Below are 13,619 nucleotides of genomic sequence, written 5' to 3'. Positions count from 1 at the left end.
CAGATGAGATAGTAGGTTCAGCCAGTCTATCCTTCGGAACCTGTTTGAGGTTTTAGAACTCAATTCTCCTCGCTTAAGGCCTGTTTGAGTTCAGGCTGTCTTCCCCCTCTGTTACCAACAGCACTGTTTGTTGTGCCTGTTGGCACCTGGTTGGGTGTCTGTTGGTCCCCTTTCGTGTTGGGGAGCAGCCTGTAGCTAGGGATTCAACCATGTGTGAGGAAAGCCATCCTGCTTGTCCTCAGAGAAAGCAGAGTTGCTTACTTGTAACAGGTGTTCTCCGAGGACAGTAGGATGTTAGTCCTCAAGAAACCCGCACGCCACCCCGCAGAGATGAGTTTCTCCTAATTTTCAGTTATATATAATTCTATTTATAAGACTGTAGAGGGAGCCCACATAGACGTGTGGTTTAGGGAATGCTGGGCATGCTCAGTGTGCCAAGTCAAAGTTCTAGAAACTTTGACATACCATATATACTTGTGTATAAGTCGAGAAATTTATGCCAAAAAATGGCATAAATTAGCTGGCTTGACTTATACATGCGTGCTATAATGTATGTTGTGCACAGTCCCCCCCACCTTCCCAACCCTCCCAAAATTCACCAGAAGTACGTCGTGATCCAGCGGGGGGGCCCGGGAGTGATTTCCCACTCCTGGGCCTTCTGCTTCCAGTAAATCCCTCCCTCCCCCCATGGTAGCCCTGTCTGTTCAAACCCTCCCTCCATCCCGAACACACCCCCCCCCCCCCGACTCACTGAAAGTCTGTGGTGGTCCAGCGGGGTGCCCAGGAGCAATCTCCTGCTCCTGGGCCATCGGCTGCCAGTAAATCCCTCCCTCCCCCCATGGCTGCCCTCCCTGTTCAATCAATCCTTCCCGCCTGAACCCCCCAGACTCACCGGAAGTCCCTGGTGGTCCAGCGGCAGGGGGCGGCGAGAACGATCTCCAGTTCCGGGGCAGTCGGCTGCCAGTAATCAAAATGATACCAGTGACCCTTTGCCCTTACCATGTGACAGGGGCTACCGGTGCCATTGGCCGGCCCCTACCACGTGACAGAGGCTGGCCAATGGTACTGGTAGCCCTAACACATGGTAAGGAAAAAGTGCTGCTGGCACCATTTTGACTACTGGCAGCCGATGGACCCGGAGCTGGAGATCGCTCCCAGGCCCCCCCTCCTCCACGATTGTCCAACCTTCTTTGGGTAACCACAATTGTGCTCATTTCCTCTGCCTTTCTTACTCCCCTCTCATACAGCAGGGACATTTTATTCAGCTTTTAAAAAATAAATAAAAGTGATTTTCTTAAGTTATCGCTTTGTTTCTTAGTGTGATTTCACCAACCCAATCTGGTAGCAACAGCAGTGAGGGTAGGCAGCAATTCGTGCTCGCAATTTCTCTGCAGAGGAGAATGATCTGCTCATCTAAGGAGTCCTGGCAACTATGACCAGCTCATCAGACAGCAAAAACATCCAAGACGACCCTCATTTGGAGCAGGACTGCCAACAGGCTTGCCAGGGAGGGTGGAGGAAGAAGTACCAGTGACTAGTTGTCCCACCACGTCTGAGACCTCAACGCTAACCTAAAAGTGAGGGTGACCAAGATAGTTAGGTGGTACTAGAGGAAGCATGGATCCAGTGCACCTTAATCCTCACAGCAGTGGAATGGCGGCTAAGAAACTGATTGAAGCCAGATCATTTCGCAGGAGGGGCACAAGATCTGGACACAGAACAAGATGAAGAGGCTGGTAAGCCTTGGAGAAGTATGAGGGGAGGCTATGGAAAAGTGATGGTAGGTAGTAATATGTAGAGAGGAAGAGTGGCCTAATAATTAGAGCAGCAGGCTGCAAAATCAGGGAAGCCATGGTTCAAATCCCACTGCTGTTGCTCTTTGTGATCTTGGGCAAGTCACTTCACTGGGTACAGATTTAGATTATAAACCCTCTGGAGATAGGGAAATACCTAGTACCTGAATTTAGTCCACTCTGAAATACCTGAAAAAGGGAATATAAATAAAATAAATAAATATTGTTCACCTTTCAGATTACAAAAATGAACTTTCTCTGGCACTCCATGAAGTTAGCATGTGGCACATTTAAAACTAATCGTAGAAAATTATTTTTCCCTCAACACACAATTAAGCTCTGGAATTTGTTGCCAGAGGATGTGGTTAGTACAGTTAGTGTAGCTGCGTTTAGAAAAGGTTTGGATAAGTTTATTAACTGCTATTAATCAAGTTGACTTAGGGAATGGCCTCTGCTACTACTGGCATCAGTAGCATGGGATCTTCTTAGTGTTTGGGTACTTACTTGCCAGGTTCTTGTGGCCTGGTTTGGCCTCTGCTGCAAACAGGATGCTGGGCTTGATGGACCCTTGGTCTGACCAGCATGGCAATTTCTTATGTTCTTACTATTATCTGAGTGCTGTCTCTTGTCTTTTTGTGTTCCAATTGTTACTGCCTTTTCCACTGTCTTGAAACGTTTATCTGTGAGTGAAAGAAGCGTGTGTGTCTTTTTTCTTTAGTGTGTGAAAGGACTACCTATGTGTATGTGCTAGAAGTGAGGATGGTGAGTGGCAGGGGAGCAAGTGGGCGTGAAAGGCATATGAGCGGGTTGAGTGCAGATAGGGAGGACAGGAAAGGAGGGTGGACCGAAAGCAGGCTGGGGAGGATGAGAAGCACCATAGTGATAGTGAGTCTGGAAGGCTGAGAGTAGAGGTAGAGTTTAAGGGTTAGTGGGAGGAAGGAGGTGGTGAGGGGAAGGTAGGAAACTGAGAAGGGTGGAGGAAGGCAAGCGATTGCTAGACAAAATAGAGAGTGCGGCCGGGGAGACTACTCAGAAGAGCAGTAGTAGGGGGAATGGATGGGTAGCTGGGAGTGGGTCAGAGAGAAAGGAAGGGAAGAAACAGATCCCATTCCGCTGGAACATAAGAACATGCCATACTGGGTCAGACCAAGGGTCCATCAAGCCCAGCATCCTGTTTCCAACAGTGGCCAATCCAGGCCATAAGAACCTGGCAAATACCCAAAAACTAAGTCTATTCCATGTTACCGTTGCTAGTAATAGCAGTGGTTATTATCTAAGTCAGTGATGGCTAACCTATGACACGCGTGTCAGAGGTGACACGTGCAGCTTTTCATGGACTATCGGGAATTTTTTTTTTCCCCCAATTGGCTGCGCAGAGCCTTTAAAATTTATTTTTTAGTATTCCCCCACCCTCCGGACCCCTCCCCCCCCCCACCCCAATGCCCCCGGGCGCAGGGAGGCTCACGCGGCGCAGCGATAGGCAGGGCCGTGGTGAGGCTCACGTCACCACGGCCCGAAGAAAAAGATCGCATTTAAACACGCTGATGCTCCTCCTTCTTCCTGCCTGTGCGGCCCCGGAAGTAAACGTTGCCGGAGCCGCATGGGCAGGAAGGAGGAGAAGCATCAGCGCGTGCAGAAGAGGAGCAGCACTTGCGCTTATGGGCCGCCGCGAATTCCAAGTTGCAGCGGCCCGAGAAGAGGAAGAGGCCCGGTAGCAGGGCCGCCATGGCCCGAGAAGATCAGGGCCGCTGCAGAGCCCATCTGCGGCGACCCGCGAAGAGGAGGCCCAGAGGTGAGAGAGAGGCTGAGTGTCTGTAGAGGGTGTGTGTGTATGCGTGTATGAGATGAGTTGAGAGATTGTGTTTGAGAGTGAGGACCTGAATGTTTGCAGAGACAGCATGTGCTTCAGCAAGACAACATGTGAGAGTGAGAGAGAGTCTGTGTGTGTGAGAGTCAGACAGCATGTGACAGTGAGAGCCTGTGTGTGTGTGTGAGAGAGAGAAATGCATGTGAGAATGAGAACCTGACTGTGTGTTTGAGGGAAGAAGATGGAGAGAAAAGAAACAGAAAAAAAGACAATATAAAAGGAATTGGCAAAAAAAAAAATAAGAAAGGGAAGATGGTAAAAAAAAAGCCTGTGACCAACCAATTAGAAAACCAAGATCAGACAGCAAAGGCAAAAAAAAAAAAAATTACTTTAGTGATTGGCACATGTAATCTTTGTGAATGTGCAAGAATGTTGAGATTACTTACCTGATAATCTCCTTTTCCTTAGTGTAGACAGATGGACTCAGAACAAATGGGTATAGTGTGCTCGTGCTAGCAGTTGGGGACGGATCTGACGTCAGCACGGGTACATATACCCCCACAGGAAGTGTAGCAAATCAGTAATCTTCCTTGCAAAAGCTGTTATGGATATATGTGTACTGACGATCAATGAAATAGTGAAACAGGATTCCCCTGACCGATTGATAGTAGCTGGAGACCACCAGCATTCACAACCGGAAGGCGTCGACACCTGGCAAAGGGGACGCTCGTATGTAAGAAAATGACATGGCCTACCTTGAATTGGTGAAACCCATGTATACCGGCAGCCGGGCGGGATGCTGAGTCCATCTGTCTACACTAAGGAAAAGGAGATTATCAGGTAAGTAACCTCAACATTTCCTAGCATGTAGCCAGATGGACTCAGAACAAATGGGATGTACAAAAGCTTTACTCCCAGCCTGGGCGGGAGGCTGCCTTAGGACCGCGTAGGACCGCCCTCGCAAACGCTGTGTCCTCACTGGCCTGGACATCCAGACGGTAAAATCTGAAAAAGGTATGGAGGGGACCATGTTGCCGCTCTACATATTTCTGCAGGCGACAGCATCCTAGATTCTGCCCAAGATGCTGCTTGGGCTCTGGTAGAATGAGCCTTGACTTGTAGAGGCGGTGACTTCCCGGCCTCTACGTAGGCCGCTCTGATAACGTCTTTAATCCAGCGGGCGATGGTGGGCCGAGAGGCCGCTTCTCCTTGTTTCTTCCCGCTGTGCAGGACGAACAGATGGTCCGTCTTTCGTACTTCTTCTGTCATTTCCAGATATCTGGGCAGCAATCTGCCGATGTCGAGATGGCGTAGTAAACGCCCTTCTTCTGATTTCTTCAAACCCGCCGTGGTAGGCAAGGATATGGTTTGGTTGAGGTGAAATTGTGAGACTACTTTAGGTAGAAAGGAGGGAACTGTGCGAAGATGGATAGCCTCAGGAGTGATTCTGAGAAAGGGATCATGGCAGGACAGTGCTTGTAGCTCTGAGATGCGGCGTGCTGAACACACTGCCAGCAGGAACACCATCTTCAAAGTTAGCGAACGGAGAGACAGGCCCCGAAGGGGTCTGAAGGTGGATCCCGCGAGGAAATCCAAAACAAGGTTGAGGTTCCACAAGGGCACTGGCCACTTCAGTGGCGGACGAATGTGCTTGACTCCTTTCAAGAAGCGGGAAACATCTGGGTGCGTGGCAATAGTCTTGCCTTCCCTCCGGGGACCGTAGCAAGACAGCGCAGCCACCTGAACATCTTGATGGAGCTTAGGGAGAGACCCTTCTGAAGCCCATCCTGCAGGAAATCCAGGACAATAGGGATAGTAGTCGCATGTGGATTGGTGCCATGAGTGTCGCACCAGGCTTCAAATACCCTCCAGATCCTTATGTAGGTGAGGGATGTGGAAAACTTGCGCGCTCGGAGGAGTGTATTTATCACCGGCTCCGAGTAACCTCTTTTCTTTAGTCTAGCCCTCTCAATGACCAGACTGTAAGAGAGAATTGAGCCGGATCCTCGTGGAGGATGGGACCTTGACGAAGCAGGTCCCTGAGAGGAGGCAGGGGAAGGGGCTCCCCTGCCAGTAGTCTTCTCATGTCCGCGTACCAGGGTCTTCTTGGCCAGTCTGGTGCCACTAGAAGAACTAGGCCCCGGTGCTTCTGAATCTTGTGGATAAGGGCACCCAGCAGAGGCCACGGAGGAAAAGCGTATAGCAGGGTCCCGGGAGGCCATGGCTGAACCAGGGCGTCGATCCCGTGAGCGAACTGATCTCGTTTGCGGCTGAAGTATCTGAGTACTTGAGCATTGGACCTGTCCGCTAGTAAGTCCATGTCCGGAATCCCCCACTGATCCACAATCATCTGGAAGGCTGTGGGCGACAGCTGCCATTCCCCCAGATTTAGGCTTTCTCTGCTGAGGAAGTCTGCCGTGGTGTTGTCCTTCCCGGCAATGTGGACGGCGGAGATGTCCTGAAGATTCGCCTCTGCCCAAGCCATCAGCGGGGCTATCTCTAGGGATACCTGTCGGCTTCTGGTTCCGCCCTGACGGTTGATGTATGCCACCCTGGTGGCGTTGTCGGACATCACTCTGACTGCCCGGTTCCGCAGTCTGTGAGCAAATTGCAGGCAGGCCAACCGGACTGCCCGTGCCTCTAGACGGTTGATGTTCCACCCTGACTCTTCTCTGTCCCACCGCCCTTGTGCGGTGAGTTCTTCGCAGCGTGCTCCCCATCCGCTCAGGCTGGCATCTGTGGTGAGCAGAATCCACGTGGGGGAAGACATCTTCGACCCCCTGCTCGTGTGGTTGGACTGCAACCACCACCGTAACTGGGTCCGCACTCTGGCTGGCAGAGGTAGATGCACGGAATAATTCCGGAAGCGGGGGCTCCAGCGAGAGAGCAGGGAGCGTTGTAGAGGTCTCATATGGGCCCTTGCCCAGGGTACCACTTCCAGGGTGGATGCCATGAGGCTGAGAACCTGCAGATAGTCCCAAGCTATGGGCCGGCTGGCTCCCATCAAGGACCGTAGACGCGTCTGAAGTTTTAACCTTCTCTTGGTAGTGAGACTGACTTTGTCTGCCTGGGTGTCGAACTGGACTCCCAGGTATTCCAGTGATTGGGAAGGCTGTAGCCAACTCTTGTTGAGGTTGACTACCCATCCCAGGCTTTCCAGAAGGGCGATCACTCTGTTGGTTGCCCGATGGCTTTCCACTTGTGATTTCGCCCTGATCAGCCAATCGTCTAGGTAGGGATGGACAAGGATTCCTTGCCGTCTGAGCGCCGCTGCTACCACTACGACCACCTTGGTGAAGGTCCGCGGCGCCGTGGCTAACCCGAAGGGCAAAGCCCGGAATTGGAAGTGGCGTCCCAGAACCTTGAAGCGTAGATAGCGCTGATGATCCGGATGGATCGGGATATGCAGGTAGGCTTCTGACAAGTCTAAGGCCGTGAGGAATTCTCCTGGCTGTACTGTGGTCTTGACTGAGCGCAGAGTTTCCATGCGAAACCTTGGGACCCTTAAGTATCGATTGACTGACTTGAGGTCCAGTACGGGCCGGAACGTGCCCTCTTTCTTGGGTACCATAAAATAAATGGAATAGTGCCCAGAATCCATTTCCCATGCAGGTACTGGGATTATGGCTTTCAAGGACAGGAGCCGCGGCAGGGTAGTTTCCAATGCTGCCTTCTTGTGTATTGGACACGAAGATTCCACAAACCTGTCCGGAGGGAGGTGATGGAAGTCCAGATAATACCCCTCTCGGATGATGGCGAGGACCCACTGATCCGACATAATCTCGACCCATCTGGGGTAGAAGAGGGTTAACCTGCCCCCTATGGCTCCGTCCCCCGGATGGATCGGCTGATTCTCATTGGGAGGCGCGGCCGGGCCGTGAACCCAAGCCGGCTCCCCTCTTATGCTGCGTGGTCCGAAAGGACTGGTTCCTGGCCTGAGGACGAGGTGCCTGGTAGCGACTCCTATAGGAAGTGAAGCGCTGGGAGCTCCTACCTCTGGAGGGCCTCGGAAAGGCGCGCTGGTTCCTTTTGAACCTATCTTCCGGCAGTCGAGGTACTGGAGAGGCGCCCCATGTGCTGGCCAGTTTATCAAGGTCGCTGCCGAACAGGAAAGAACCCCTAAAGGGCATTCTGGTGAGGCGCGTCTTCAAAGGAGCATCGGCTGACCAATTCCGTATCCAGAGCTGCCTCCTGGCAGCTACGGAGGATGAGACCTCGTTGCTGTCGTATGGACTAGGTCGGATGCGGCATCCGTGAGGAACGAGAGAGCTGACTCCATGTCTGCTGCCGGAGCATTGTTCCTGACCTGTGACAAACAGGAACGCGTCATCACTGTGCAGCAGGTTGCGATCCGCAAAGATAGAGCTGCCACCTCAAAGGTCTGTTTCAGAATGGCGTCCAGTCGCCGGTCATGAGGCTCCTTGAGGGCCGCCCCCCCTTCAACTGGAATGGTAGTGCGCTTGACCACAGCGCTAACAAAGGCGTCCACCTGAGGGCACGCCAGCATCTCCTTGATTGCCGGTTCCAGGGGGTACATGCCCGTCAGGGCCCGACCCCCTTTGAATGAGGCCGCTGGTGCAGCCCATTCCAAATCTATCGGTTGCTGTGCTGCTTGCAAGAAGGGAAAATGGCGGGCTGTAGGACGAAGACCTTCCAGCAGAGGGTTCTGCGTAGAGAGCACCGTAGTGCTGGAACCTGTAATAGCCAACTCCGCCAGGCACTGAGATACCAGGTCGGAGAGATCCTCCTTGGGAAAGAACCGCCTCATGGTTCAATATGGCTCAATCCCCGAGGGAAGTTCCCCCTCCTCGGGGGGTTCGGACTTGTCCTCAGAGACATCAGGGTCCGCCTGAACCGGACTGCTCGGAGGCGGGTGCCCACAATAAGGGCGCGAAGGTCCAGGGGCAGGATCAGCTGAAGCAGCAGCAGCAGGGCCTGGACGGGAAGCTGATTGCATCTGTACAAAGGCATGGATCCCCTTAAAGAGATCTACCCAGGAAATGGAAGCGGTCTCTAGTCATCGGGGTACCAGGTCCCCCGGGATTCCAGGTTGTTCAAGACTGCCCGCTAGATCCGGGGTGGCTCCTGGGGAACTGTCAGCAAACCTTGGTTGAGACTGGTCCTGGCCTGATGCTCCCACTGCCTCCTCACATTGGGCACAAAGGGAGTCTGGCTCCTCGCTGTGCGTGGCCCTAAGCTGGCATGCTGAGCAGAGGCCGAGAGCTTTAATGCCGGAATCAGGAGGCGTTCGGATGTTCCATCGCGGCTTGCGAATGTAGCGTTGAAGAATATGTGCTTAATACAATATGCGCTCAAGAATATGCAACAGCAATATGCGCTTAATACAACAGTCGCTCAATAATATGCGGCAGCAATATGCGCTCAATACAATATGCGCTCAATAATATTCGGTCAGCAATATACGCTCAATGATATCCAATATGCGCTCAATAATATGCGGTCAGCAATATACGCTCAATGATATCCAATATGCGCTCAATAATATGCGGTCAGCAATATATGCTCAATGATATCCAATATGCGCTCAATAATATGCAGTTAGCAATATACGCTCAATGACGTACAATATGCGCTCAACAGTATGTGATATACAGGCGCCTATCATGGGCGCTCAATACCTGAACAAGGCCGACAAAATGGCGACCTCCACGGCGTGCCGCATACAGGCAACGCCTCCGATCCTCGTCCCTCGGAGACCAAAAGTAAGAGATATACATCTTACCTGATCCTCAGCGCTTCCCGGTTGGAACCCGGGCGGTCTCCAGCTGCGGGGGGGGAGAGGGGAAATACCTTCATCGCCGCGTTTGAGGAAATGCACCCGCTGCCTCTAAGCCGCCAAACTCATCTCGCTCGGGGCTAAGTCCACGCCGGGACCGAGGCGTCTCTCAGCTCGACCCGAGCCCTTCTCACTCGGGGGCTAGATCCCTGCCGAGTTTCGGCCACCGGACCGAGGCCTAGACCTCCGAGGGATCGCGGAAATCACCCCAGGAAACTCAACTGGGGGAGGGACCCGAGGGTATCACCGCAGGAGTGCGGGGCTCGATGTTCCTGTAGAAATTTAGTAAGTAGAATATAGAAAGTAGAAAATAGAAAGTAGTATTGGAAAACATGCTCTGCGAGCTTGCAGGCACTCCAAACTGCTTTGGAGACGGAAATTACTGAGTTGCTACACTTCCTGTGGGGGTATATGTACCCGTGCTGACGTCAGATCCGTCTCCAACTGCTAGCACGAGCACACTATACCCATTTGTTCTGAGTCCATCTGGCTACACGCCAAGAAATAAAAGTTTATGAATCAAAGAATGAGCTTAGAGGTGGGTGGGAGGGAAAGAAAGACACTAAAAGAAATTATCCATCTTTCCTGGTCATAATTTATTTTTTTTAATCAAGGCATAGACCCAAATTAAACAAAATTACCTACCTTTCCTAGTCTTTTTGTTAATAAAGGCTCTACTAGCTTGGAGAGACAAATCCATTTGGTGTTGCCGGATGATGTCACCCACATGACGACTAATTCAGCCTGCTTATCGATAGAAAATCGATCCTGCCACTCAGATTAGAGGTAGGAAGGTTCTCAGCACTGTACAGAGCATCAGCTCACACTCCCCCCTCAAATATAAACTCTACAGAAGAAAAGCAGTGTGCTTTCCTGAGAAACAATTCCATTGTGGCAAAGGTCCAGAAAGAACTCTTTACAAATTGTAGATTAATGGGAAGAAGTTGGGACTCTAATGCCTGCACAATGCCAAGAAGGCAGAAAGTGTCTGTAGTTGGTATGAATGACAATAGCTTGTAGCAGAATAAAAACCGCCTCCTCTCTAACACAAAGAGAAATGCAGTAAATACTTACATTCCAGAAACCAACGATATTTTAAAGACGTGCTGGACAGCAGAAGACGGACTGCCTAAAGCCACGTTAAGTGCTCTGTCGATGCTGAATGCCACCTGGTGCAGATATCTTTCTGCTTCCTGCCCGTATCCATCACATGGCACGAAGAGGTAAGGAAAGATCCCATGCAAGTGCAGGCAAGTCTTCTGACCTGAGGAGGAAAGAACAAGTTCTGAATGAGGCTTCCAGTTGCTCACCCACATAACTCCTACACATGGAGAACACTCTCAGCAGGCAGCTTGAAGTGTGTGTTGCATTTTCAGATGACCTCTGAACATGATGAGATTTTAAAACATTCCCAAAAGTTGTTCAGTGCACAGTAGCACACCCTAGGTGAAAGAAGTAAATCACTGTATAAAATATTTTCTATGTGGCTATTCTGCAATGTTCAGCTCATCGGATACAGTTGCTTTCCTGCACAGTGAAAGGGGTCTGAAAAGCTCAGTATGTGCTCAGGATAGTCATTGTGTAGTTACATCAGTCAATTATTGCTGCACTTTTAGACCTTCACAGAACAGTAAATGAATCTATAAACACAAAGTTACTTTAACTCAGCAAGGATTCAAAAAGCAGCAAGTGTCATCCTGAAAGGATGCAATTTACAGATTTAGATTTATTAGGTTTTATATACCGTCACTAAGGACCCATCGTAACGGTTCACAACAAAATAAAATATCATTATCAAAATACAACCTAAAATACATCATTAATAAATCTAAAAAATATCATAATTAAGCTAAAATACATCTTAAATAATCCTAAAAATACTTTCATAATAAAAACTAAAATGACTAAAAGTATAGTATAGTTAATCTAAAAGCATTTAGTTAAGATCAGATCTAAAACATACATGATCTTAAAACTATTAGCAACTACTCAACAGAAAGTAATGGTTTAAGACAAGCTAAAACAGTTAATTTCATCACTTTAGCCTCAAACAAGGACGCTGTTATCAAATTGGCAGGGACAGGGAATTAAAACAAAAATCACTCTAAGATTGGCTTGTGTAAGCCTCACTAAAGAGCCAAGTTTTGAGGTCTCTCTTAAACTGCTTATAGTTGGACTCTAGCCTAATTGCTGTCAGTAACAAATTCCAAATTTTGGGCCCTGCCAAAGACAGAGCTCTGTCTCTCACCTGATTCAAGTAGGCTGATTGCACTGATGGTAAGGTCAATAAACCTTTGTTCGCAGATCGCAAATTTCTTTGGGGCACGTGTAGTTTAATGGCAGCATTCAGCCAATCAACCTGTTTACTATAAATTAATTTATGCAAAATACAGATTGATTTAAATTTAACCCGGTATTCAATTGGTAGCCAGTGTAGGTTAATTAATATGGAGGTAATATGTTCAGTTTTCTTTACACCAGTTAAAATTCTTGCAGCCATATTCTGCAAAACTTGCAGTGGTCGAGTGGTGGAAGCGGGTAAACCTAATAGGAGTGAATTACAGTAGTCCAAATTACCAAATAAAAGTGCCTGGAGAACTGTACGAAAATCATTCTGATCCAATAAGGGTTTCAGCAGTCTTAACACAAGTAACTTTGCATACCCATCTCTTACTTTAAAGGCAATGTGTTTTTTAAAATTGAATTCCGGATCAATAATCACTCCCAAATCTCTAATATTTTCAGCAAGTTTTAGAGTAGTTTGATCTTGCAAGACTATTTGATTAGAGCTTTTAAGGGAAGATTTCCTCTCAAGAAAGATTCCCTCAGTTTTTTCGATGTTCAACACTAGTCTCATCTAAGTAAGTACTTGTTTTATGGCCTTCAAATATATTGACAACAGCTTATATGCGTTATCGACTGAATCTTCTATTGGCAACAAAATCTGGATGTCATCTGCATATAAAAATTAGGTTAACCCAAGACTCGGCAGCAGATGACATAATGGCAACATGTAAATGTTGAACAGGGACGCGGAAAGTGAAGAACCCTGCGGAACTCCAGTAGTAAGATCAATTTTGTTAGAACAGGTATTATTCACTTAAAAAAAAAAAAGCAAGTTTGATAAAAAAAGATTTAAACCAATTTAACATCGTCCCTGTTATTCCAATCTCGGATAGCCTCTGTAATAAAAATTGATGATTAACGCTATCAAAAGCCACGGATAAATCTAATAAAATCAGAAGATATGACTTCCCGTGGTCCATCCCTCTAAGAACCTGTCACAGGAGCTTCATCTTGTGACTCAGAACGAAGTCTGCCTCAGCTCACAAAATGATTTATGGCAAGATACAATATAGATGCATGTGCATAGCCTGAAACTTGTGGTACACTGTATGTTCCAGCACACAGTATGTACTTTACAGAAAAAGCCTTGACAACTCCCTGTTACTAAGGGGGAAAGAGAGTCGAATATTACAAGCACAGACACCAAGGGGAGTTAAGTATTCTGCCAACAGATCAGCTATGCAGTGCAGCAGTTTCTCAGGAAACAAGGCAAAGAGCTTGTGTGCTCTCTCTCCTCTGCAGTGTCCTGACATGAACTCTCCATCCAGACATGCAGAAATGCAGCTGCTCCTACTCTTGGAACGACTTCAATGCTATTCTTAGTACAGGATGAAGTTTGTGCCTAACGCATTCTAACTGGGACAAAGAATCACTCTCCCAGTCATTAACAAATCTTTTAATTCTATTCAACAGCGTTTTCAATGCTTAAGTGTCACAAAAAGTACCAGTAATTGGAAAGCTTCCCACGGCACTTCCTTAATGGCGCAGTTACAAGCTGCAGTGAAAGGACCCTTCTTTGGGAAGCGTGTTCAACACAGCAAAGGAAAGCTGGGGATGGGGAAGGATCTCAGGCTGGAAGGAAGTGTGCTGGCAGGTTTCTAAGATCCAGACATCTGAGGAACTGGTGAGGGAGCAAAGAGTGAAAACTCTATGTGGGGTGCTGCAGGTCAGTACTAGGGTTTGGCTTGTGCAGGATCTTAACAGTCTTGTGTTCCCTATGGGGATCACGTGGCATGGTGCTACCCCTCCTCCTCCATATTGCACAGGTTCTTAATCTCAGCTAAAGGGTCAAGGAGGGACCATCTTCAGCTCAGGGCTCAGACAGAAGCAAAATGAAGCTGATACCTGTATCATGGAGACACAGCCCTTACAGAAC

The 13,619-nt window shown here is 48.9% G+C and overlaps 1 protein-coding gene across 2 annotated transcripts in view; it reads right to left on the bottom strand.

Annotated features, from left to right (window-relative positions):
• The window catches only part of REV3L (REV3 like, DNA directed polymerase zeta catalytic subunit), a 720,104-nt gene that overhangs the window by 462,644 nt on the left and 243,841 nt on the right, over nt 1–13,619 (bottom strand). For both annotated transcript variants that reach the window (XM_029595253.1, XM_029595254.1), the window contains exon 2: nt 10,472–10,661. In XM_029595253.1, coding sequence (XP_029451113.1) covers nt 10,472–10,661 — 190 coding nt within the window. The remainder of the gene's footprint in view (nt 1–10,471; nt 10,662–13,619) is intronic.

Source organism: Rhinatrema bivittatum, chromosome 3 (genome assembly GCF_901001135.1).
Source record: "Rhinatrema bivittatum chromosome 3, aRhiBiv1.1, whole genome shotgun sequence".
Taxonomy (NCBI): Eukaryota; Metazoa; Chordata; class Amphibia; order Gymnophiona; family Rhinatrematidae; genus Rhinatrema; species Rhinatrema bivittatum.
This window is presented reverse-complemented; position numbering and strand designations above follow the sequence as displayed.